We start from the raw sequence: 27,496 nt of genomic DNA, 5'->3' as shown, positions 1-27,496 counted from the left end.
AGGAGGGAGGGAGGGAGAAATGATGGACAAGGAGGGAAGAGAGAGATAGAAATGTCAGATTTAGGAGAAGGAGGGAGAGATATTGGATAATGGGGCAGGAGTAGGGAAGAACAGCAGGCAAGAGGGAGCAGAACTAGATGGGGGGAGAAAGAGGAGAGATGGACCATGGTAGGGGAGGGAAGAGAGATGGGCCAGGAAGATGGTGGAGGGGAGAGGGAAAGGAGATGCTGAGTTACAAGAGAAAAGGGATACCAGAAATGGTGGAATCATATGGGAGAGATCAAGGAGAGGGGTGGCAAGGAGATGAGTGAGAGGAGGATAGTGAGTGCAGAGGTAGAAATGTGATTGAGGTATAGATGAAAGGTAATGGAATAGGAGGCTGGGGAAGGATTGAGATGGGAAATGGGAGTGCTAGAGCATGAGAGAATTAAATTAAAGTTAAAAAATAAAAAGAAAGGTGAGAAAGAGGGTAAAATTTGAGTGGACAGGGCAGAAAAGAGAAAAAGGAGGAAAAAACTAAAAGGGAACAATCACTGAGCCTGAGGAAGACCCTGATTGGCTCAGGTGCCTCAGGCCTCTCCCAAGGGGGGAGGAGCCCATGGCACCTGAGACAATCAGGGCCTTAGGCTTCTCCCTGTGCATCAAATGATGTACTGGGGCGGGCCCTAAGGCCCAGGCAAACGCATCGCTGGAGTCCGGAGGAGAAGGAGGGACTGAGCACCCCTCCTGCTTTCAACTTTTAGGTACGGGGGGTCGGGCCAGGCCAGGGGTGGGCCGGTCAGGTGGTGGGCTATGCTGGTCAGGGGGTGGGAGGCCTACGGAGCAGGAGGGACTAAGCACCCCTGCTGCTCCCAACTTTTAGGTACGGGGTTCAGGCCATGGTGGGCCATGCAGGTCGGGGGGGAGGGAGGGAGGCCTATGGAGCAGGAGGGACTGAGCACCCCTCCTGCTCCCAACTTTTACATAAAGGGGGGTGTCGGGTCAGGCCGGGGGTGGGCCTGCTCTCTGCCTCGCCCGACTCTCCTGCTCTCTGCTGCCCTTCCTCGCAGTGCAGCCCCGCTTTAAAACCATGGGCTCGCACTATGGGGAAGGGTGGCAGAGAGCAGGAGAGTCAGGGCAGGCAGAGAACAGGAGAGTCGGGGCAGGCAGAGAAAGTCAGGGCAGACAGATAGCAGGAGAGTCAGGGGAGCTAGAGAGAGTTGGGGCAGGTAGACAGCAGGAGATTCGGGGAGGCAGAGAGAGCAGGAGAGCCAGGGAGCCAAAGAGAGAAGAGTCGGGGCAGATCAGTTTTTTACACAAGCGACTGGTCCTCACCAGTTGCTTGTTCTTAATCGGCCAGCAAGTCGGTGTGTCAGGGAAAAAGGGTAGTGAATCACGTCCTCCTGCTTTGCATGCTGATTCCCCTCATTTGCATGCACGGATCGGGATGGGATCGCTACATAGGTTAGTGAATCGGGTCGGAGGGAAATCGGGTCGCAAAGGGCTTGCAAACCGATCGGTACACGATCGGTTTGCTTTGTGAATCTAGCCCTGAATCAGAGAGAAGACAGGAGAGATGAGAAAAGCCAAGTGGATCATAGACACTAGAAAGAGAATTAGCAGAAGAAACTGGTACCAACATGATGGAAAAATAAAATTTCCAGATAGCAGAAGTAGAGAAAAGGTACAGTGGTACCTCGGTTTACGAGTGAACCAGTTTGCGAGTGTTTTGCAAGACGAGCAAAACATTCGCAAAATCGGTGCCTCTGAAACCGAGCTTGCCTCGATTTACGAGCGCCCCACCCCCCCATGATCCTGCATCCCCCCTCGCTCACGTGCCCCCCCCCCCCCCCCCGCCGCGATCTGGCATCCCCCACCCACCCACCCGAACACATTGCTTACCCCCGTCTGGCACCAGCACCAACGCACAGGATGTGCCGGTGCCCAAAGATCTGCCATCTTCTTTTTGCTGGGCCTTGAGCATCTGCGCATGCTCAAGGCCTTTGAGTTCCCGCTCTCTTAGATTCTGTTATAGAATTACCCTAATTCTGTATATAGCACAAATACAGATAGGCATGGCACATGCAATTTATTGCCTCAGGAGCAGAACTTTTATTCCATTCATTTCTTACAGGTTAGTATTCCCATGAGGTTTAATGGCAGCTCTGGAGTAGAGGTTCGCCCTCCAAGCAACCTGGAAGATCTGAAGGGCTACACTTCACTTTCACTGTTCCTCCAAAGACCTGCATCAAGATTAGATCGCCGTAGGCGTCAGTTGTCTTCAAAAATGTTTGTGTTGTACTTGGGTAATAAAGATGTAAGTATTGTTATATTTGTAATATTTTGTGTCTACATTTCATATGTTCATGTTTGTAATATGCTTAGAATTACTTTGAATAGCAGAACATAAGTCAGAATGAACAGATAAGTGCAGTCTTTCTTTATACCCATATAACAAGAAATAGATTTCATTTTCCTTGGAAGAAAGCTAACCTAGTTAATGTTTTCTCTTTTGTACTAGTTTGACAATTTACTAGCAGCAATGGCCTATTATTTACTGAAGGAGTGGCCTAACAGTTAGAGCTACAGCCTCAGCACCCTGAGGTTATGGGTTCAAATCCCACACCGCTCCTTGTGACCCTGGGCAAGTCACTCAATCCTCCATTGCCCCAAGTATGTTAGATGGATTGTGAGCCCTCCAGGACAGATAGGGAAAAATGCTTGAGTACCTGATTGTAAGCCACTTAGATAACCTTGATAGGCAGTATATAAATACCTAAAATAAATAATAACACATGTTAATGGCATTAGCAGGCAGTAACATGATAGCATGCTTTAATAAATCTAGCCCCTGGTCTCTGAAGGCCTGTCCGTTTCTATTTTTGCCAAATATTCAAAACTAACACTTGCTGTTTAAAGTTTTTCTAGGATTTTCACATGCATCCACATAAAACAGTAACAATTATATGCACAAAGACAAGTAGAGAAAACCAGACCTCAATCTTTTGGCTCTAGAACACACGTGTTAGTTTTGAATATTTGGGATTATTTTACGGCTGTGCCTCATTAAATAAGTCGTTTCTATTTGTGACCATTTCCATAGCAGGAAAATGGTAATTTCATATGTGTAAAGCCAAAGGGCAATGGATGTTAAGAGAGTGAAGTTACATGGAGATACTTTTAAAATATATAGGAAAAAAATATGTTTTTACTCAATGAATAGTTAAGCTCTGGAACTTGTTGCTATAGGATGTGATAACAGCAGTTAGCATATCTGGGTTAAAAAAAGGTTTGGACAAGTTCCTGGGGAAAAGTCTATAGTCTGCTATTGAGATAAACATGAGAAAAGCCACCTCTTATCCTGGGATCGGTAGCATCAAATGTTACTACTATTAGGGTTTTTAGGTACTTATAACCTGGATTGACCAGTGTTGAAAGCAGGATACTGGGCTGACCCAACTTATATTTTGGTGTCTTTAAAGGATATTTTGTCTTAGGGTTTTTGCTATAAGATCGATGAGTAAAACATATTTTCTGATGCTTATCCTAGGAATAAGCAGTGGATCCTCCACATCTATTTTACTAATGGCTTATGGATTTCTCTTAGGAAGTTATCCAAATCTTTTTTAAATCCTGCTAAGCTAACTGCTTCCACCACATTCTCTGGCAATGAATTCCAGAGTTTAATTACACATTGAGTGAAGAAATATTTTCTCCATTTTGTTTTAAATCTATTAATTAGTAGCTTCATTACATGCTCCCTAGTCCTAGTATTTTTGGAGAGTAAACAAGTTACACATCTACCCGCTCCACTCCACTTAGGGATCCTTTTATCAAGCCGCGCTAGCGGGGTTAGTGCGTCGGACATTTCATCACGCGCTAACCCCCGCGGCCGGCTAAAAACTAACACCTGCTCAATGCGGTATTACCCGCATTAAACCCCTACCGCGCCTTGATAAAAGGACCCCTTAGTATTTTATAGACCTCTATCATATCAGACCTGAGCCATCTCTTCGCCAGGCTGAAGAGTTCTAGCTGTTTAGCCTTTCCTCATAGAGAAGTCATATCATCTCTTTGATCATTTTCTTCACCCTTTTCTGTATCTTTTCTGATTCTGCTCTATCATTTTTGAGATGCAGTTAAGTGCTGACTACTGTACTAACCATATATACAGTATGTTAACTGGTTGTGTATGCCTAAATACTCAAGGTTGGTACTCAGACAAGGCCTGACATTGAATATCTAGTGATAATGCTAACAGTGGCCAAATGCCAGTTAAATGTTTACCGTTTAAATTGTAAGTTATCCATTTAAATAGTGGCTGAATGTACTGGTCTCTTAAAATATTCATTATCTTTCCCTCCCCTGAAATTCCATTTAACTGTCCAATGTCCTTCCCATGTTCTTAATTCTAGGATTCTAGTCCTAATGCTCTGCACTAGTATCGCATCTCGTTTTCCCAATCACCCCCATTACAAGGGGCTGCTAAAAAGTTCTCAATCCAACCAAGAAAAGAATGATGTGGAGCCATGAAATTTACAAGTGATTCCACACTTTTTTTGACACTTTTCATTTCATTTCATATCATTGAAACAAAAAGTGTCAAGAAAAGTATGGAATAATTTGCAAGTTTCAGGGCTCCACATCATTCTCTTCTTGGTTGAGCTGAGAACTTTCCATTGGCCCCTTGTACAACAATATATTATCTATTATATAAGAACAGCAGCATTTAAAATGTAGTTTTCTATATAAGCAATCACACAAAGAGTTTCAAGTTTATTATAAAAAATTTTTAAACCGCTTAATCAAATTTCTAAGTAGTGTACAATATAAAATTTACCTAAAAACAGATTAAAAATCAGGGATACTAGATACAACCAAGACATCTTAATAAAAAGACATAATAATACACATGGACTTACTTCAAACAATAGGAAAGAAAGGGAAGAACTACAATCGTAAAAGAGAAAGCAAAACATAAAAGGAAAATACAGTAGGTTAGGGTATCTTTATTGCTGCATTAAAAATAACTAACTCCCCACCCACCCCTAATTTATAGACTCTGAGGGCTCCTTTTACGAAGCCGCATTAGCGGTTTAATGTGCGTAATAGCATGCGCTAATTTGCCGGCCACGCTAGCCGCTACCGCCTCCTCTTGAGCAGGCGGTAGTTTTCCTGCTAGCGCAGGGGTTAGCGCGCGCGCTAAAAAGGTACGTGTGATAAAGCCGCTAACGCGGCTTCGTAAAAGGAGCCCTGAGTATTTCCAGATCTCTCAAAATAGTTGTTTTGCCGCATTATATTGCTTTTAATGAAGATTTGTATTTTTTTGCAATGTGAACCATTGTGGGTCACTTTTTTTGCAGTGAAAAGGAGGTATATAAGAATGAATGTGACATGAAATGAAGTGCTGGCAGAATTTTTCAATAAACATCTTTTGAAATGCTTTCCCTCTCTCAGACTTCCAAGGACTACATTGGCATGGCAATCCAAGATGACAGGCTTGTGTGCGTCTACAACCTGGGAGGAAGAGAGGCTGAACTTGATGTCGAGCACCTTGTGACTCAGAGTAAAACTGAAGAAGCCATTATGGACCAAGTGATTTTTGAACGGTAGGAGGCTGTTACATCTTTTGTATTTTTCATCGAAAACAATTATTGAATGGAGAAACAGGTTGGAACAATACACATGATTTCTGAAGTGGAACCTATTTATGGAAGATTATTCCTGCTGCTATAAATGGGCCTTGAATGTTACTCCCACTGTCTGGACTAGACCCCCAGTCACTCTTTGTGTGCTGCTGGGTCTCTGTCCTCATTGTCTAGCTGAATGTTAAATTAATAACATTTTCATTTTCCTATCTCACGTTTGGAAGCTGCCAGATGTGTTCAATGCACAAAATTGATCTGCTGTCAGGGTAGTGTTTCCAAATGAGTTTGTTTTGTGCATTGCGTGACAGTAATGAACCTCACTCCCAAGCCAGGATATGTGAAGTTTGATCTTACTCTCTCAGATTCACTGCTGACAGTCACAGTAGTACTTACATCTTGTGAAAGAGTTTATGAGATGTCAGCTGTATAGGCAGCCTCGAGTGTGCTTGAAAATTCCCAAGCAAAGTTCTGGGGTTTCTGTCACGTTTTGCAGCACCACAAAATTCTACTGCTTTCACCTACTCCTCTCTCCCTCTCTCCCTGAAGTGCTGTGATTTATAAAGTGAACAAAAGTTGATGAAGTGCATACTACATTACAGGCAGTCGCTGGGTTAAGAACGAGTTATGTTTTTAAAGCTGTCCTTAGGTCAGATTTGTATGTAACTCAGAACATGTAGGTTTTAAGATTCCTGCTGCTTACCTCTACTCCCAGCTGACAAAAGGACCAGCTATCCCTACCAGTGTTCCCTCTAAGGTGCAGTATGCACAACCACACACTGTTCTTAATGTGGCCATCCATCTTTCCTGAACCTGCTGCAGAAGTGTAGGAGTTTATGCCACTGGAAATGCTGCTCAGTTCCATTCTTTGTCTGCACTCATCAGCATAAAAATTCACAGCTTTCTCACAATGAATGAGATCAGTCTAAGGAAATGCTTCCTGCAGGTTTAAGCTTGCTAGTTGAGTAGGAGACGGTTGAGGAGGAATATGATACAGGTTTACAAAATACTGAGTGGACTAGAGTGGATGAACTGTGACTAAAATAAGTACAGTAAAACCTTGGTTTGCGAGCATAATTCGTTCCAGAACATAAGAGATGCCGCTGCTGGGTCAGACCAGTGGTCCATCGCACCCAGCAGTCTGCTCACGCAGCGGCCCTTTTGGTCAAAGACTAGTGCCCTAACTGAGACTAGCCTTACCAGCGTACGTCCTTGTTCAGTAGGAACTTGTCTAACTTTGTCTTGAATCCCTGGAGGGTGTTTTCCCCTATGATAGCCTCCGGGAGAGCATTCCAGTTTTCCACCACTCTTGGGTGAAGAAGAACTTCCTTACGTTTGTACGGAATCTACCCCCTTTCAACTTTAAAGAGTGCCCTCTCGTTCTCCCTGCCTTGGAAAGGGTGAACAACCTGTCCATATCTACTAAGTCTATCCCCTTCAGTATCTTGAATGTTTTGATCATATCCCCTCTCAATCTCCTCTGTTCGAGGGATAAGAGGCCCAGTTTCTCTAATCTGTCACTCCAACCAGCTCCTCCAACCCCTTAACCATCTTAGTCACTCTTCTCTGGACCCTTTCGAGTGTTACCGTGTCCTTCTTCATGTACACGCGGCGACCAGTGCTGGACGCACTCCAGGTGAGGGTGCACCATGGCCAGGTACTGTGGCTTGATAACCTTCTCCGACCTGTTCATGATCCCCTTCTTAATCATTCCTAGCATTCTGTTCACCCTTTTTGCCGCCGCTGCACATTGTGTGGATGGCTTCATCGACTTGTTGATCAGAACTCACAAGTCCCTTTCCTGGGAGGTCTCTCCAAGTACTGCCCCGGGCATCCTGTACTCTTGCCTGAGATTTTTCTTACCGACATGCATTACTTTACATTTATCCACAATGAATCTCATCTACCATGTCGATACCCATTCCTTGAGCCTGGTTATGTCACATTGTAGATCTTTGCAATCCCCCTGCATGCTTGTAATCCAAAGCAAATATCCCTAAAGGAAATAATGGAAACTCAGACGATTCATTCCACAACCCAAAACTTTAATACAAAATACTATACGTACTTGTATTGCAAGACCTCGCACATTTAGAACAGTCACTACACGCCTGTAGCATCAGAGAGAGAAGAACCATCGGCTCAGTTGTGATGATGCGACGTGTAGTATACTGTATCTACTCGTATTGAAAGACTTTGCTCGTTTAGAACAATCACTCGACTCTTGCAGCATCAGAGAGAAGAACCATTGGCTCAGTTGTGATGTATGTATACTGTATGTACTTGTATTGCAAGAGCTTGCTTGTATATCAAGTTAAAATTTAATAAAATATTTTGCTTGTCTTGCAAACCAAGTTACATGCAATCCAAGGTTTTACTCTATATCCATTAATTAGCTCTCAGGCAGTGGCGCAACGTTCCTCTGACATAGTCTTCAGCTTGACTTCATTTCCGGAGCGCACCGGAAGTGAAATCAAACGAAGCTGCAACTGCGTTCTTAAGTACAAGTCATACTTAAGTCAGGCGTTTGTAAGTCGGGGACTGCCTGTACTGCAAAACATCATTCTAATTGGTTTTGGTTTCTGTAGCTTTTTACATCTTGCAACTTTTGGTTTCAGAATTTACCAGTACGCTGTGCTGACTTACACAAGAGGAGCCACTTCTTCCAAGCCAAGTACTATGAAGTATAGAGCTGATGTGAATGAAAAAACACTGCTAAATCTGGATCCCAGTTCTGTTGTCTTTTATGTTGGAGGATATCCTGTAGACTTCACGGTAAATGCAAATGTGGCTTGGAGGGACTGATTATAGGGCAGTTGTAGAGGAGGTTTGTTTGGGGGAGGGGCTCCCTTCCATCAAGGCTGCCTATTTTAGTGACATGGAGACGATGCATTCAGGTCCTAGGGGTTTAACAGCGCCAATTAAGCCAATTAAAAAGATTAAGTTAGGCGCCTAAATCGGCAAGCGCTGTGTATAGAACCAGGGCCTTGGTGCCAAATTTTTCCAGCGCCATGGATTGAATCTAGCCCCTAGCAGGCAAATGCAAGGGGAGGGCATTCACATGAGGGGCATGAGTGGTGCCACTTGCAAAATGCTGGAAGTTGTGCATGCCCTTGACATATTTAGGCTCCAAACAGATATACCAGTGTAATGGCAGATACCTAAATTTTAGGTTTACTGATGCCAGGTTGCATTTATATTCTATAAAAGAGTCTAGGCGCCCATATGTCATTATGGAACAGGCTATCACCACATGGCATCAGGGCACCTGAAAGGAGGTGTGCCCATTTGTAGAATTGCCTTCATGGTGACTAAAATAGAATTATAATGGCTTTTTAATGACTTTATATATTTTTCAGATAACTATTCTATTGACATTAAATGCATTTTCTTTCTTTTTTTTTCTTTCTGGCGCCAGCCTCCTCCTAAATTAAACTATCCTCATTTCGAAGGCTGCATTGAATTAGATGACCTCAATGAGAATGTCGTTAGCTTGTACAACTTCAAAAGAACATTTAATCTGAACACCACTGAAGTGGAGCCATGCAGAAGGTAAAGAGAGGAAAACATTGGTTTTATTCTGGAAGAAGTTTAAATGTGCACGGGCACTCCTCCAATCTATGGTCATTTATTGCAGCTGCACTTGGTGGAAAAACAAACTTTGTTTCTGCTGTTTCTGCTGTTCTTACACTGGTCAGTCGGACAGAGCAGTGATTTCCTGATCCTTTCTCAAACTTATTTCTGTTTATTACACACACACAGTCAGTAACCCCCAAAATAGAGAAACAAACTGTTTCATAGCCAATGTTATTTTTATTTCATTGGGTACCTAATTCCTACTGTACAGGGTCAAAGCGAGCAATGCCATAAATGTTGTCCAAAGCCGGTTCCATTCTGATAATGAGAATTCAGTTTAAAACCCTCCAGTGGGATTGAGCATCCCCCCAGGTCAGTTTTAGAACATCCCAGTAGGATTTAGGACCCACTGTATTTAGACTGTACATTGCCTAGGCCAAATAGCCTTCCAGAAACTTTGGAAAATGTTATTGAAAATAGTCAATAAGAAGCATTTCAAGGAAGAAGGTCTTTCGTTTGCATCTGTTAGTTCATTTTCCTAAATCAGCAGCTCCAACTGGGGCCAAGATTCTTAAATCGGCAAGTGTTAAAAAACGACGGGCTGCTATCACAGCCATTCTGATAGCAAATTTTAAAAAAACAAGTCATTCTCCAAAAAACGCTCATGTAAATGAGGTTGGCAAAGAGTAGCAAATACTTGGTAAATTTGCAAGATGATAGTGATGGGAACATGTGCAGAAAAAAACACACACAGTGGGAGAGATGCCCATTCTCTCCCGCTGCCACACAACACCCCCCCCCTGAAGTAGGAGAGATGCCCATTCTCTCCCGCTGCCAAGTGAACCCCCCACACAAGCACAAAAGATTACAGAAATACAGTTATGTCTGCATTATATCATCATTGATTGGAAGAGGTGGAAGTCTCTATTTGGGTCTCCTGAAGCAGATATTGAAACGGGGCCATGTTGAGACCTGGAGAACACTAAAGTTAAGTCAAGACTCTTATCTGATTAGTGATTTTTTTGTCATCTGATTTTTGTCATCTGACTTTTTTCAACTTCATTTAACAACTAACATTGAAAGATTATACAACGATGAAAAAAGAAAAAAAGTAAAAATTTAAAAATACAGGATCATACTATTATGCCTCAGAGACTGATCAAAAGACTTATAACACTAAGACTGGATGGTGAACTCCGCAATGGGGGCTGTCGCTCCCCATTAGAGTTTCATATCTCTGAGCGTTTAGAAAACTGATCAATCTGCTGAGACACTTAGTATTCTGTATATAATGGAGTAAGTTTCAATAGTTTGGACTTTAAAGCACTTTACTTATCTCCCCTTTTTTTGAAATTATATTACCCTGTTTCATTTTAGTTGATTGGATCTAAGCTTAAAGTATGGCTTGAGTTCCATTTTAATCTCAGCTGCTGATGCTCAGATTCACTGATTTGACCTAGGAAAACCCATATTGTAAACTATGCTTAGAAAAGGATATGCAGAAATTATTCATTTTAAAGATTATGGTTATCAGTAATAGGCATTCACTGTTTCACCACATACTGTGGAGACAGGTTCTGCATTTGCCTTGTCTGAAAGATTACAAACCTTTGAGCCTTAGTAGACAGTATGAGATTCTTTAATGTGCTTTTGATGAACCTGTGTTTCTGGGGATGGTTCTTCCTTCTCCCTGTGTCTTGCTGATATCTAATTATTTAATATTACAGACACAAAGAAGAGTCAGACAGTAACTTCTTTGAAGGAACGGGCTATGCACAAATTACCTTGGAACCCATCCACTCTATTAATTTGCGCTATGAACAGACAATTCAGACAACATTTGACAATGGCCTGCTGTTTTTTGCAGAAAAAGAGGTACCATGTCTGTCACTTAATTCAAAAGGCTTTTCTTTTCTTTTCTTTTGTGTTTAGAGATTGCTATTGTTTGTCTTGTCCCCAAAAGCTCATTCATCTTGCATTTGGTCAAAGAGTTATACATTTAATTTCAGTACTAATCCTCTCTGTGCATGAGAAATATTGAGGTGATGGAAATGACATCGGGGTGCCTCTGTTGCATGTTCAGGAAGGACTTGGGGCAGAGCACAGATGCAGTTGTGTTTTACATGTGTACTTTATAAAATATGCAGTTTTCTACACATGTTCATGTATACTAGAAGTGCCTGATTCCTGATTCAAATCGATTCACTGATTCACTTCAGGTGAATCGATTTTAATCAATTCGTTTTCAGAAAAAACATACTCACCAATTCATTAGCACTGGCACCAGCCCCCTTGCCACCAATCTATTTTGCAGAGGCCCGCTTGGGCTTTCCCTCTGCCAGAGTCCTTCCAGCTAATATAACTTCCTGTTTCATGAAATAGGAAGTTGCATAGGAAGGAAGGACTTTGGCAGAGGGAACACCTGAGCAGGCCTGTGTGCACAGATCAGCGGCAAGGTGAGCCCACATCTCCCTTCCTTCTTCTTGACTCCCTATCTTTCTTTATTGAGTTCTGCCCTTTATTCTTTGACTGGTTGGCTCTTTCTGCTGCACCCATTCCCGGCATCTAATTCTTTCTCCCTTCTCCCTCCAAATGGCATTTTTACAATGCCAACCCCCCCCCCCAATCTACCTTTAATTTGTTATAAAATTTGTTGCTGGGTGGCGGTAGCAATTCACAAAGCTACCCTGCTGCCAGTCCTGGTGTCTTCTCTCCACTGTGGCCCTCCCCAGCGGAAACAAGAAATTGTAAGAACCGCTTTATCAAGGCTCCACCCCCCTTTACTGTCAACCTCCTCAAATACTCTAAAAGGGGGGTGGAGCCTTGATAAAGCGGTTCCCGCGAAACATGTCGGCTGTGACACCCTGCATGACATAGACATCTCTAAATAGAGACAACTTTATATAAAGCTAAGTAAATTTAATCTATTTAAGCTCTTGATAAGTGACAAAAATGAATAAATAGACCCAGTGACGATTTGTCACATAAAGCTCAGAACAGTGAAAAGTTTTGAGTTCTGAGTGGCTACTCAGCATCACGCTGAGGGCCTAAGAAGATTGTATGTAGAGACTGCTAATCAAAGCAAGGAAAAAGTTCCTGGTTTTTGTGAAAATAGTACGTATGAGGTAGCTGCCTAAAAATATTTTCATGTTAAAAAATATTTGACACATCTAAATTATAGGCATGTTATTTTCCCCATTACACTTTTGTTCTCTAGACAGTAGGCACCTACTTTTCTTTATAGAATAGGTTCCACATAGGCACCCTCTAGGTGCCTAAGGAGTCTGCCACATGTACAAAGTTATGCAACCAAAGAAAAGAGAAGGTTTGGGGGAGGAGCGAAGATGAATAAATATGTATGTCTAGTGGAAAAATTCTGCCAGTGAATATTGATTTATGAGAGCCTTGTTTATCGAGGATAGACTTCCAAAATAACTTTTTCATAGATATTTTTGCAAGTTAAAGGCCTGTTAGGATCAATTTGGCACATGGCATCACTGGAAAATGACACAGATACTTAGCTAGAGAAGAGTTTGCTGATTCTCCTAGTTTCATGCAGTGAATACACACACAATGACTTCCTGCTTGCAGCACTTGTACTTATGCATATATCCTTGTGCAAATTCTCAAGTTCATAACAGCCACATAATCCTTTTGAGTGGGTAATCACCACTGTAGCTTTCATGTTAATGACTTATTATATGATATTGTGCTCCCTTTCTTTTGCAGGATCATTTCTTCAGTCTAAATATTGAAAATGGCATCTTGGTGTTCCGGCACAAACTTGATGCAGGACCTGCTCAAGAAATAAAGAGCCAGAAACCCAAAATAAATGATGGCAAGGATCATCCAGTATGTATTAACTGTCGGATACCAAATAGTAAAGAGAAATATTTTAAAAATCACAAGGAAGACAAGACACCTTTTACAACATCACCTGCCACTATATTTAACACCTTCATCCTGGCATATGTTAAAATGTTTCATTTAAAAAATATGTTTTCCATTGATTTTCAGTATGGTTCATGACTACAAGTTAACGCTCAGTTTTGGAATATTAATAATATATTGGGATTGATATTCATGAAAAGAGCTGTGTGCTCAGCATTGGGAGCTAATCGTATAACTCCTTTTTAAAATCAAAATCCCATGCCAGCTAACGGATACATGTTGGCTGGTCAAATCAATGTTCGGACCCATAGAAGATTAGGGGGAGTTAAGGATGATCCAAGGCAGGGTCAAAAGTTGACAGGATAGCATTGATATTCTCTGGATAACTTTATCCACTCAGTAAGACTGCACATATTATTTTTTTTTTTATATATTATTTTTTATTTTCAAATTTTACAGAAAAGACTGCACATATTAGAAGTCTTAACTTATACAGATAAGTTGTCCATTTCTGCAAAGGACAACGTATTCAGCAATCTTACCAAAATAAATTGAGCTGTCAAATATTGGGCGTAAAAATAAGCCAATAAGCCATCTACCACTTTTTATATGGCAACTGAACATTTCAATACTGTCTACTAAGGGCCTTAAGAAAAATTTATTTCACATTCACATACAACAAATATCAAATGGATTGTTTTATGTAACCAGGTAAATATAAACACTGGAAGATGGGGAATCCTGCTTGTTCCATTGACTTGACTGCAGTATCACACAATGTTCTCTGTTATTGGTCATTGATTGGTAAAGTCTAATTCCCATGCATTTAGATAGTTCTGTATATAGCCAGCAGGTTGCATACAATCTCTATTTTTTCACAAGTACTAATTATGTTTCTATGAATTATTTGTATTCAGATTGTAATGCGAATCCTCCCCAGGCAGAATGTGCTAAGGATTGACCAGCCTGAAGCTGCAGTTCTGGCTAACTTAACCATCTTTGGCTTTACTACATACTACATTGGTGGAATACCTTCTTCCATTAGGGAACGGTGAGTTGGTGCCAAAAAGGCAAACAGGAGAAGTCCTGATTGCCTCCGTACTCTTCCTGCTGAGAAAAGACTGCATTCTACTTAGGAATACCTTGGCCCGGATTCTTGAACCGGTGCCGATATGTTAGGTGCTGGTAGGTGCCCAATCTCAGTTAAAACCCTGTTCAAATATGTATGAATTAATTAATGTATTTTTAAATATTAGGTTAGAGTTTCTGAAATACGAAGGGAGGGCTTGGGGGGGGGTTATTTTACTTATATTTGTCATACATATTAAATGATTTATATATTATCTAAAACATTATAAAAATATGAATATAAATGATATATTGTACTTAAAGTATTCATGAAAGAAAATCAAGTGTGTGTTTATAAGATTATATTTATTTTTCTGATACACTTGTTGTAATATGAAAAAATGAATAAAGAAATTTAAACAAAAAAAAAAAAACCCTGTTAAAATTACATTTTTAACTGATTATAGGCGCCTAAAAAATTGGCTCTGGAATTGCGCCTATGGAGGCACTTTAAGCCACCGAATACCGTTATTGGTGTGGCTAATGGCAGAAATAGCATTAGGCAGCTTAAAGCACCTCCTTAGGTGCGATTCACATCATAGGTAGGCACCGGAAATGTAGACCAGGAAATCCCTGCCCTACATTTTCAGCGCTTACCTTTCTCGGAGACGCGATTCTGTAGCCGGCGCTATTGCATGATTGAGACGCGATCAGCAGCTGCTTTTAAGGTGGCTGCCAATGGCATCAGTTACAGAATCTGGGCCTTTATAGAGAAATTTATTTAACATAGCAACACAGCAAATGATGGCACAGAAAGACCAACGTGATCATTGAGTCTGCCCAGGAAGGTTTTTGGGATTTTGCCTGCCACATAGTACAGCTTATTTTTTCCATTATTGTGTTGTTGAGATTACACCTACCACACAGTGCGGGATACTTTCCTCATGATTTCTTAGTAGTGCAAGTATCATTACTATATAGCATTGGTTTTGCTTCCTCCACCTCCTTCAGGAGGGCATTCTAAGCATCCACTACCCACTCTGTGAAAAAAATATTTCCTGATAATGTTTTTGATTCTGCCTCCTCATAGCTCTTGTGCTAGAGTTTTTCCTCATATGGAGAAGGCTAGTTTCTTCAGATTTTGCTTCAAAAATGAAAGACCTGGTTAAATTAGTGGTTCTCTGCTTTCAGAAAGCTGAGACCTTGCATAAACTTTGACCAGCAACAGTAATAATTTAAAAAAATGTACCCCTATGATTTTCTTGGGGGTTTTGGGGGAGATCTCAGTTTCTTATTTTTGTTATATCAGGTTTGAGATTGATACACCCCCCTTCCGTGGCTGTGTGAGAAATGTGAAAAACCCATCTGGCTCAGCCAAGTTTGGAGAAACTGTTGGTGTCACTAAAAGGTGTTCAGATAAGTGGAAGGTAAGATGTTAATATTCCTTATTCACCAACCAACCAAACAACTAACTAACTAGCTATGAGAAAAAAGTCGCCACAAATACTCTGGGGAGCAACTAGATTTCAGCCATCCTTCAGGAGAAAGGGGACGAGACTTTAGTGGTTTATGTATTATATACAGATACTTATTTTGTACCTGGGGGCAATGGAAGCTTAAGCAATTTGCTCTGAGTCACAAGGAACTGCAGTGGCAATCAAATCCAGTTTCCCAAGTTCCCAATCTGCTGCACTAACCACTAGGCTACTGCTACTTTCTACCAAAGACCCAATGAGGAGTTTATTCCATGAGCCCAAAATGAGAAAAAAAAAAGTATTTTTTCCCCAGTAAAGCCATGAGTTTTAAAACTGTGGGATCTGAGAAGAATAGAAGTCCATTTTTTATTCACACAACATAAATAAAATAGAATGAATGCATGTTTGTGAGTCCTTCCCTTTGAAAGCAACAGCACAAGACTTTGTAGAAGAATGAACTGGGGGAGGCTTAGTTTTTGCCTTTTGTAGGAACCTGGACTTTCAACCTAGATTTAAACACAGTCTGGCCAAAATTCAGGCTGCAAGAGATAGCTAGTTATCTCCCATGGTTCATGGCAATATTGGAAATTCAGTGCCACCACTATATTGGTCTTTCCCAGTAATATCATGATTTTGGATGAGAACCTTGATTCTCATTGCCATACCTACCTTGACTGAGATGTTTGAAGTGTTTCCATTGACTTTTCCAATTAACAGGCCTACAAAAATGTTATCAAGGAAGACCAAAAAATGCAATATTGAAAAGCTGGTTGTTAGACACAGGCCCAGTGCTGATCCACTGAAGAAATACTTTCCATCATTTAATAGAAACAAAATTACACACATTCAAATCTGATGGCTTTATATTCAGCCTAGTTTTAAACTGGTAGATTTGAGCAGTGCTTTAGCTATTTGCAGAAATCTTCTCTTTAGTTTCCCACACTTTTTACTTCTTTTTTTCCCAGCATTCCATGATCACATAACACTCTTGTATAATCCACAATATAGTATTGTTCAAAGTATCTTCTACAACCCAGTATAAGACATATTCACAATTAAGACATTTCTAATTAATCTAATCTTCCATTTGTGAGTCGCACATACCTATACAGGCTCAAGGTAACAGATCAAAGAGGAAGGGGAAAGTAGTAGGGGAAAGGGACATGGAGAAGCAAGAGGAGGGACCTAGAAGTAGGGGGTGCTATACAGAAACTAAGACAGTGGTGTCTAAGAGGTGGGTCTTCAGATTTTTTTCTAACCCCAATTCTGCCAGATCCACCCAAAAACTGAAACTTTCCTTTCCCTCTCTAAAAGGCGTTTCACTTGTAGGAAAACTAGGTTCTTCCCTCCCTTTCAGAATCACTCAGCTCTGGAACAACCTTACCTCCCCTCTTAGGAATCTGAGCTTCCTCCAACTCTTCCGTAAACATCTGAAAACCTGGTTATTCTCAAAAATGTAACTCCTCCTCCCTCTCTGGTTATTCTAGTCCTCTAAATTTTCTCTTCATTTTGCCTCTTCCCTCCACTGGAGTTCCTTTCTACCCTGACTCTTGTTAACCGTGTCGAGCTTTACAAATGTAGAGATGATGCGGTATAAAAACCTAAGGTTTAGATTAGATTAGATTAGTCTGAAGTCCCTCTACAATTCCATAACTTTAATCATGTATTTGATCAGACTATGTAGAGCTTACAGTTGCTGTGGTTTTGGCTATGAGGGGAGGGGGGGGATAAATCTAAAAACCTATGTTTGCCTATGAAAAATTTGAATATGCTCAAATGTAGAACGGAGTACCAAATGGGTCTATTTATGAAGCAGCAGTATGTCTACTTTGAAGGCAAGTTTAGACCAAACAAGCATAACAACTTTCAGGGTGAAGGATGTACCATCCTTCTGCACTAGTAAAGCCTTCATGTGTTAAATAATCTATTTATACAGTCTGCAAGCATTCAAGGCTTAATTCTGTAAAGAGCACTAAAATTAAATACTAAAAATTTGGGTGCTAAGCGCCAGTTCAATAATGGCAATATTGCACCTAGTCTACATTTTGGCTCTAGGTGCAAGGACTTATGCCATGTCAATGGCTGGTGCAAATATTTGCACCCAAATACTGTCAGTTACATTTAATAACTCTGCCTAATTGCTTGGCACACCCCTCCCATGTCCTTGGGCATCTTACAAATTAGACACTAAGGCCCGAATTCTGAAAGCGACAACGTAATTAGCAGGCACCTGAAAATACAATGCCAGTCGCATGTCACTCAGATTATGGTGCCGTTTTAAGAATCACGGCCTGTGTCAAAGGTAGCCACTGAAAATGTAGGCCAGGGTTTTACAGGCCTAGATTTCTACCCTCAACATAGAATCACGCTTAGAGGTGCCAAATGTCAATCCCGCCTATAACACGCCTCTTTTGATGTTTGGCGCTGCTAAGTGTCTGAGTAAATGCGATTCCAGCACCATGTTTTGTAAGCGCCTTGTGACACCTACTTTTTTTTCAATTACCATGTCATTAATAGCCAATTAAAAAGTTAACTTAGACGCTGGTAGAGCGCCTAATTGCACTGTTTTTAGAATTCGGGCATAAGTTTATAAAATAGGAGTGTAATCTATATGCGTACCTACAAATTAATTCTAATTAGTGCTTGTTGATGTCAATTTATTAGTACTTAAGGCCAATTTAGAGCCAATAAGCTAATTTAGTTATGTGTGTAAATGACCCCTGTGTGCCCAATTTTTAGCACTCTGTATAGAATTTGAGGGTCAGTGTCCCCAACTCTGCAGGAAGCACTTTTCATAAGGATAACCTTTTAGGAGTATTGCTGCCAGGCCTGTTTGTGGAAAAGTGGTGGCAGTAGAGCTGAGGTTAGGGCAGGCTGCTAGATGTACAGGCAGGGATTTCATTTTAAAATCCCTATGCTTTCTTTTTTCATCTAAGATGGGAGATACCTAACTGCCAGATTCCTTTCGGAATTCTCCAGCAGACAGGATTGCAGACCTGCAAGGGAGGAGTCTGGAAATCCACTTCTTACTGATAATAAAGAGAATGGAATCCCACCAAGTTTTCAGTACACAGCTGGCAGAGTGGAATTAAGCTATAGCCAAATTAGGCATGCTCCTAGAGCCAAAATTTATTGGGGGAAACCATGTCAGATGGGCTCAGGAGGATAGGATTATGAAGTCTCTGGATTTTTTTTCAAGATTCAGCCAGAAGGATAGCAAAAATGGCAGATATTTTTAGAATTTAGCCCTCCGAAGTGTTCCAATCCTCCCTTCTCCCAGTGCAGAGACTGTGGTAGGACCCAGCCAATGAGGAGGCTGCTTTGATATAGAGAGGGGCAGCAGTGCTGCAGGTGCTTGGTGGTGGGTGGAGGGGTAAGAAAGGGTAGGAATGTAAGAGGAATGGATGGAAGTATGAGGGATCTGCTGAAAGGTGAGAAAAAACTGGCAGAAATACAAGAACTTGGTGAACAGATTGGTGAGGAGGCACTAACATGAGCAGCAGCAATAGAGAAAGAGAGAAGGTAAGTCTGAAAAGTGACAGAATGCATGTGTGCATGACTGAAAAACATAAGACTGCATATGTTTGTATAATGAGAGGGCATGCTTGCATGTGTGTGTCAGTGTGTGTTGTATCTCTGTATCCCTGGTAGGGACATTCTCAAATAAAGAAAGTTTCCCTTTCAAAATTTGAGCTGGAGTAGAGAAGTCCTTTGGTAGATGTATGCCTATGCACATATTACCATATATACTCGAATATAAGTAGAAACCCTCCATTTTTCCCCCCAAAAAGGAGGAAAAAATGGTTGACTTGAATATAAGACGGGGGCTTAATATTCAAGTGCCATTCCCTGCCATTATCTGCACTCAGCCCCCCTATCTGCCAGGTTCTGCACCCAGTTCCCTTCCCTCCCTGCCCTACCAGGCTGTGCAGCCAGACTCCCTCCCTGCCAGGCTATGCAGCTAGCCTCCCTCACTACTTGCCAGGCTCTGCACTATACCCTGTATCCCCTCCCTGCCAGGCTCTGCCCTGCCCTGTCCCCCTCCTTGCTAGGCTCTGCACCCTGTCCCACCTCCTCTTCCACCTCTGGTGGTCTAGCGGTAGGCTGGGACAGGAGAGATCCCTCTCGTCTCCCAGCCCGGCCAATACAAAAAATTTTTTTTTACCCCCCTGCATACCTTTTCTGTTATCCTTGGTGGTCCAGCGGCGTATGGGCAGGACCTCACTCCTGCTCTGTTCACCTCCTTCTGGGCTCGCCAATCAGGGCTCACAGCGCACAGGCACACAGGAGTGAGCTTCTCGAGCTTCTGCATGGCCCTGCGCCGCTAGCCGAATGGCTGCTGCCAGGTCACGCAAGTCTCGCGAGAATTGGCGGCAGCCATTTAGCTAGTGACGCAGGGCCGCGCAAGAGCTCAAGAAGCTCGTTCCTGTGCGCCCCAAGCCCGGAAGGAGTTGTGCAGGGCAGGAGCGCAGTCCTGTCCATACACCGCTGGACCACCAGGGATAACAGAAAAGGTACATAGGGAGGGAGGATGGGGGGATAAAAAAATGATTTGTATGGGCCAGGACTGGAGGGATCTCTCCTTTCCCGGCATATCAGAGGCCTGTATCAAGTCATGGAGGAGGGTCAGGTGATGACCCAAATATAGGACAAGACCCTCATTTTTGGGCCATTTTTTGGGCCCAAAAATCTCATCCTATATCGGAGTATATATAGTAAGTGAAGAGAAATTTTCAACACTGGGAATTTACCCAGCTAACTATTGCCATCATTTGTTATTTTTTTTTTTTGATACGTCTACTTATAATCAGTTTTCTATAGAACTATATTTGCTTGTTTGTATTTTGAAATTCTAAAAATATATATTTATATTACATTAGGGGAGCCCAACTTGTGCTTGTTTGCCTTGGGCCTATCAAAGGGTTAATCCTGATGCGACAGGCTGGATTATAAATCTTTCAATCTGAAATGCTGTCTGGACCCTTTTGTTGAAGACCTGGACCCTCCTCTCCCCAACTTAGTAATAAGCAAATACAGCTCCTGGGTCTGCCATGTTTTTCAAGGATACAAAAAGAGAGGCAAAAATGTCAATAAGGACTCTATGAGTCCTTATTGACATTTTTGCCTCTCTTTTTGTATCTTTTTAAGCACCTTTTGGCAAACGTTGAGGAGTTTATAGTATATGTTTTTCAAGGAAGCATTCAGGATGCGGCTCTTTTCAGTAATCGCCTTTGCCCAGTTCTCTAATAAAGTTAGGGCTTGGATATAGGACCATGAACTACCTAGGGGAACTGGATACTGTTCAGCGCACATTTATCTGTTGAGCCACCTGAAATCTAATTGTACTTCACCTTCTTCTAATGTATGAATGATAATTATGCTGTAGTTCTAACCAGCATGTAACTTCAGTCAGTCTGCAGTTGAAACATCCAGACTGAACCTGAGAGTCCTTTCAAACTGTTAACAGCCTCTGTGTGCATCATGCACATAAATAAGATTGTGTAAAGCATTGTCCACTAACCCAACTGACCAAGTTTCCATAACATTTAGCACAATTTATCAGTCCTGGATTTTGTGAGAACCTGATTTCGGATTGCAGAACAAGAATGTTAACTAAACGCTTCCTGTGTCTATCTTGTCTCTGCTTAGGTTGTCCGATCTGCGGAGTTTGCCCAAGGTGGATCACTGGGACTGAATTCCAAAGACTTTGCTTTCCCCGATGAATTTCAGACTGGGTTTGGATTTCAGACTTTAGAGCGCAATGGGATGTTAATGAATCACAGAACACAGGTATGCAAAGAAGATGCACAAAGAAAGCCAGCAAGAGGGAGTTTCTATTTAGTACAATAGCCTTTTTCTTCCCGTGTGTCACTGAAATCCAAATTTCCTACCAGGTAGCAGCCCCATATTATGGAAGCACTTGTCAGGAAACATAGGGATAATCTTCTGTCTGCCCATGCTGATATGGGTACATACTGCCTGTGGTCTATGAATCAATTTTCTAAAGGCAATTTCTGTAGATACAACGGGTCATAGACATTTGAAGCACCTGCTTTTCCTGCAGATGGATATTCCATTGAAAGAACATATGTAAATTTGAAAATCCATAATTTACATACATGAATTTCCTCTCTCACCCTAAATTTCAAGTTTAATGGAGATTATTTACTATCCTACCCATCAAACAATTTATTTATTTAAAAAATGTCCCCGTTTAACACCTAACCATATGATCTGAATAGCTTAAAAAAATGAATTATGGGGTAGAGCAAGATAGATATGACAATAAAAATTAGAGAGGATAGTAGGGGGTGAACTATAGTATTTGATAGGACAAGGACAGGTCAACACATTAGGAATTAGCTCTGTCTTCCAGGCCCTCACCAACAACCTGAGAGAAAGTTCCATGCTAGGTGAAAGCATCAGTAAAAAGAAATATCTTAAGGTCTATGTTTAACTGTTGATGGGAGGTTTGTAGTCTGAGGTACCAGTGTTCAGGGGCTTGACCTGAAAACATGGTCCCCTCCCTCATTACCATTGCCTCCTAGTGCAGTTAAAAGCCTGAATATACTTATAGCTAGGTTAACGGCAGACTGGTTTTTCACATGCCTTGTACCCAGCTAAAGTGCCATAATTTTTTTTTTTTTTTTTAAATCATGCTTCACATTATTTTCATTGAAAAAAATACATGATTACTTTTTTTTTTTTTTAATTAATTCTTTATTCGTTTTTAAACTTTCATCAAGTGTACAAGAATCATAATAAACACTATTAATTAGATCACTTGAACAACTTATCATTGTATCTTATAAATATAAATGCAACCCTCCCACCACCCTCCCTCTAAGCCCATTATTCATTATAAGATCTTAAACCCTCCCATTAAACCCTTCCCTTCTTTCATCACTAAGTGGTGTATAATTAATAGAAAAATGGCATTTAATCATGACAAAAAGATGTTAATGGCTCCCATATTTTATAAAACTTTTATACTTTCCATTCTGTACCGCCAATGATCTTTCCATTCTATATAAGTGACACAACGAATTCCACCAGAAATTAAAATTAAGTCTACTGTGATCTTTCCAGTTATTAGTAATATGTTGGATGGCAACTCCTGTCATGATCAATAAAAGTTTAGTAGAAGTGATTTATCTGTTTGCTGTGTGCAGTATTTAATTAGCAGTTTTCGAGATATATCAAAAGTATGTAAGAGCCAGTTCCATCTTGTTTTTAGCAGCACTAACGGCCTCTTTTACAAAACCACGCTAGCAGCTGCCGCACGGCAACAGCCCCAAAGCCCTTTAAATCTCTATGAACTTCAGGCCATTAGCGTGGCTTTGTAAAAGAGGCTGTAAGGGTAGTCCATCCCAAAGAGTGAGATGTAAAGCGGCAGTGAGTACGATGGAAGGCCAATGAATGAGGTTTTTTTTTTCTGTGGTCTATTTAGGATACAAATTTGAAAAGATCTGCCTGTTGTATTCCTTTGTAAGCCCCTCTCTTACTCTTCCTTCCCCCAACCTGGCACCTCCCCTCTTGCTCCCACCAACACTAGCATTTCATCTCTCTCTCTTCCACCCTTCTTGGACTGTCATCTCTACATCTCCTCTCCCTTTCCTCTGGCCACATCTCTCTGTTGTGTTCCTACTCCCCTCAGTCATCCACCATCTCCCCTTCCCCTCTGTGTGTAGCCTACCACTTTATCCATTATTTTTCCATTTCTCATTTATTTATTTTTCTGTACCGTTCTCCCAGGGGAGATCAGAATGGTATACATGAATTTATTAAGGTACCTAAGCATTTTTCCCTGTCTGTCCTGGTGGGCTCACAATCTATCCAATGTATCTGGAGCAATGGGGGGATTAAGTGACTTGCCCAGGGTCATAGAGAGCAGCGTGGATTTGAACCCACAACCCCAGGGTGCTGAGGTTGTAGCTTTATCCACTGCTCCACACTCTCCCCCTTCCTCTGTCCAGTCTCCCTGTTCCCTCAACCCCATCCTATTGTCCAGAAAACATCTGTAGCCTAGCTTCTTCCCCCCCCCTCTTCTGCCACAGTTCTGTTTTTTTCCTGCCCCTCTCTTCCCCATACCATAGTCTCCCCTCTTTCCTTCCCCAGCAGCTCCCCTATCTTGCCACTGTAATTGTCAGTCAGATCTCATCACAGGGGAGCTAAGGTGGAAAGGGACTGACGGATATTAAGTCATGCTAGAGACCTGCCGAATCCCCACCCACTCAGACACATATATCCTGTTACAGAATGGAAGGGGTTTCACAGCAGGCCTCTAGTAGTACAGCCTGCACTTCCTTTCTACTATAGTTCCCCATGCCATTGATGAAATGTGTGAAAAGAAGAAACCTTAGGACATGAGACGGAAGAAAAGTGGCCAGTTGCATGTGTGACACTCATGCGTATGACTTAGTATGTCTAAGTTTATACCTGTTATGCTTTTGAAAATGATCAGGTCCTTTTTAATAAGACAGCCTTGAACAGTGCTTAAACATCTATACTGGTGCCTTGTTTTCATTTCTTTCTATGTTCCACTCAATATTTTATTCATGGCGTTTTTCTAATATTTCTGGCACTGCTAAGTAGGACCACCCAGCTCCCTGTGCATTTTTTTTTACCAAATCCTGACTCTTCTTTCTCTGGTGCACTGCTGAGATCTGTCCCTTCTCCAGTCAGATCATTCATGTTGTGCCTGACACGCTCACTTTGAATATTGTAATTTTCTCCTTCTACCCACTTCCCTCTCTTCCCCTGTGTGATCTGTTCAGAATGCAGTTTCTAGTCCCTTTCCCTCCCATCTGTCTCTGCCTCTGCTGCTTACCCACCCACGTCTGCATTAAGGCTGAACAGTAACCTCACAATGTAGACTATATTCTGCCTTGCAGGTATTCATTTCATTTTGGGTTTCTTTTTCCAATTTGTTAAATGTTTGACAGATGTCCATGACAGGTTCTTGATCAGATCACTAACAAATCATTGGTTATAAACAGAAGCTTTTTCCTGAAGGCCGCAGTCCATTCTCTGCATTCAGAAAGGCTCTGTTTCAGTGTTTGTGAAATTAGACTTCTGTTCAGGTGCCTAGAGACACTATTAAAAAAAAAAAAAGAAAAGAAAAGTGAAGTTAACTACATTAATGTATCCATAGAAACATGATGGCAGATAAAGGCCAAATAGCCTATACAGACTGCCCATCTGCAGAAACCATTATCTCTTCCTCTCTCTAAAAGATCCTATGTGCCTATCCCACGCTTTCTTGAATTCAGACACGGTCTCTATCTCCACCACCTCTTTCAAGAGACTATTCCACACAGCTACCACCTTTTCTATAAAAAAAAGTATTTCTTTAGATTACTCCTGAGCCTATCACCTCTTAACTTCATCCTATGCCCTTTCATTTCAGAGCTTCCTTTCAAATGAAAAATATTTGATTCATGTACATTTACGCCATGTAGGTATTTAAATGTCTTTCAAGAATCCAAATCGCAATAACAAAATATAAATACAATCAGCAAAAAATTGTTATTAGCCTAGTGGTGGAGATAGCCCATGAAAGTACATTTATAATAGGTGGAGAAAAAGCCTCAACTTATCAACAATATACGGACGGCAACCCAATGAGTTCTTAAGCCAGTCCTGCTCTATATCATAGGCAAAAAATTCCACACATTTCAAAATGTAACTTTTCAAAACAGGTCCAAAGCCATCACTGTGCACAGGGAGCCAGAAAAAGAACAAAACAGTTCATTGGGTTGCCGTCCGTATATTGTTGATAAGTTGAGGCTTTTTCTCCACCTATTATAAATGTACTTTCATGGGGTATCTCCACCACTAGGCTAATAATTTTTTGCTGATTGTATTTAAATGTCTTTATCATATCTCCCCTCTCCCACCTTTCCTCCAAAGTATATCTATTGAGATCTTCAAGTCTGTTCCCATACGCCTTATGATGAAGACAACGCACCATTTTAGTAGCCTTCCTCTGGACCGACTCCATCCTATGTATATCTTTTTGAAGGTGCGGCCTCCAGAAATGTACACAATATTCTAAATGAAGTCTCACCAGAGTCTTATACAGGGGCATTAATACCTCCTTTTTCCGACTGGCCATACCTCTTCCTAAGCACCCTAACATCCTTCTAGCTTTCGCCGTCACCTTTTCAACCTGTTTGGCCATCTTAATATCTTCACATTTAATCACACCTTTCCCGCTCTTCTGTTGTTCACATAAGTTCTTTATCTCCCAAGATATCTGTTTACCATCAGACACAGAGCTCCCCCATAAGAACATAAGAATTGCCGCTGCTGGGTCAGACCAGTGGTCCATCATGCCCAGCAGTCCGCTCACTTGGCGGCCCCCCAGGTCAAAGACCAGTGCTCTAAATGAGTCCAGCCTCACCTGCGTACGTTCCAGTTTAGCAGGAACTTGTCCAACTTTGTCTTGAATCCCTGGAGGGTGTTTTCCCCTATAACAGACTCTGGAAGAGCGTTCCAGTTTTCTACCACTCTCTGTCAGAATTGTGCAGTATTAATCAAACCAAGCTCCTTCTAATCTTTCTTCTCTGCAGCTCAAGCTTTATTTTAATCACACCACCACAGATCAACGAAGTGAGCTGATCCAGTACTGATTTTTTGCCCCATTGCATTCATAAACTTCTTGTTATGATTATCTTATAGAAGTCAACTGTAAAATCAGAAGTATAAATTCATACTTGCAAAACCAGGACTGGATCTCTGTGACCTAGACTAGAATGTCTGTCATATATCTTTTCCCTCTCAAATCTGCCTCCTTTATCTCATTTATTTTGTTTTATATTCCATCCTCACAGAAGATCTCAGAATGGGTTACAAGTTTACATACATAATAAAGTGTATTTATACAAAGTGATTGCAAGTTTAATATGGCAGAACATTGTCTGACAAAATGGCAAAACATAGCTAATAAAGCATGGTAAAACATAATATGACAAAAAATGGTATGGTGAGTAGGGCCGGTTTTAGACAAGCTGGGGCCCAGGGCAGAAATTAAGGAAGGAGCCCCTGATCCCCTCTCCTCTCTCCCCCCCTCCCCTGATATCCTCACCTCCCATTACTACCACACATAAAACAACTTTAAATGACTTTTTACACACAAAACACAGACAGACCTTTACCAAAGAATCACAAATAGAAATTGAACTAGGAACCCCAAGAAATTAAACTCAGCAAGTATTACGACACTGGAGAAATAAAACCAGATATGCACTTCTTTCTGTAGTGAACACACAGGGATCCCAAGCCCATGTCCACCAAAAATTATCCATCTCCCTTACTGTGGCTAGTGGGGATCCTAAAATTCTGCCATTTGAAGACCACCTCCTCCAGTCTGGCACAGTAATCTCCAAGATCTGCAGCTAATAGCAATGTCTCTGAGCTGCCACCAGCTGCAGAGCTTGAAAGGTTCTGGCTGCTGAACTAGAGGAAGAGATCTTCAGCGGCAGGGCTTTGGGAAGACCACCAACTTAGGTATTTATATTTTGCATTTGGGTAGAGAGGCATGGGACATGACGGGCAGAAAATTTAGTGCCTGCCATTTTATTGTTCTAATACATTTCGCAAGTAGCTTTCAGAGGTCAAAACCTATTTCTTCAGGTCAGTAAAGCATGCTGCTGTTACAGTATCCCTGCCCTGAGGTAGGGGGTTTTGGTCTCTGAATTAGTAAAAAAAATGTATTAAAATTAGTTCAATAAAAAGGATCAAAATACAAAAAAACACCCAGACTTTAACTATATAACACCACTTTTGAAGTGTAAATAGTGCTCAGAACCAAATGAATGGTGCAAAGATCACAAACGGGGTAATGTCCCGTAGGCTGTG

At 41.5% G+C, this 27,496-nt stretch overlaps 1 protein-coding gene across 1 annotated transcript in view; it reads left to right on the top strand.

The window, feature by feature from the left end:
• LAMA3 (laminin subunit alpha 3) overlaps positions 1-27,496 on the top strand; it is a 509,154-nt gene that overhangs the window by 410,974 nt on the left and 70,684 nt on the right. The window contains exons 59-67 of the mRNA XM_033933874.1: positions 2,114-2,296; positions 5,437-5,588; positions 8,243-8,399; positions 9,043-9,176; positions 10,928-11,075; positions 12,930-13,052; positions 14,009-14,142; positions 15,469-15,586; positions 21,284-21,424. Coding sequence (XP_033789765.1) covers positions 2,114-2,296; positions 5,437-5,588; positions 8,243-8,399; positions 9,043-9,176; positions 10,928-11,075; positions 12,930-13,052; positions 14,009-14,142; positions 15,469-15,586; positions 21,284-21,424 — 1,290 coding nt within the window. The remainder of the gene's footprint in view (positions 1-2,113; positions 2,297-5,436; positions 5,589-8,242; positions 8,400-9,042; positions 9,177-10,927; positions 11,076-12,929; positions 13,053-14,008; positions 14,143-15,468; positions 15,587-21,283; positions 21,425-27,496) is intronic.

The sequence above is a fragment of the Geotrypetes seraphini genome, chromosome 2 (assembly GCF_902459505.1).
Source record: "Geotrypetes seraphini chromosome 2, aGeoSer1.1, whole genome shotgun sequence".
Lineage (NCBI taxonomy): Eukaryota > Metazoa > Chordata > Amphibia > Gymnophiona > Dermophiidae > Geotrypetes > Geotrypetes seraphini.
Note: the sequence above shows the minus strand (reverse complement) of the source record. Positions and strands in the feature narration are given on the sequence as shown.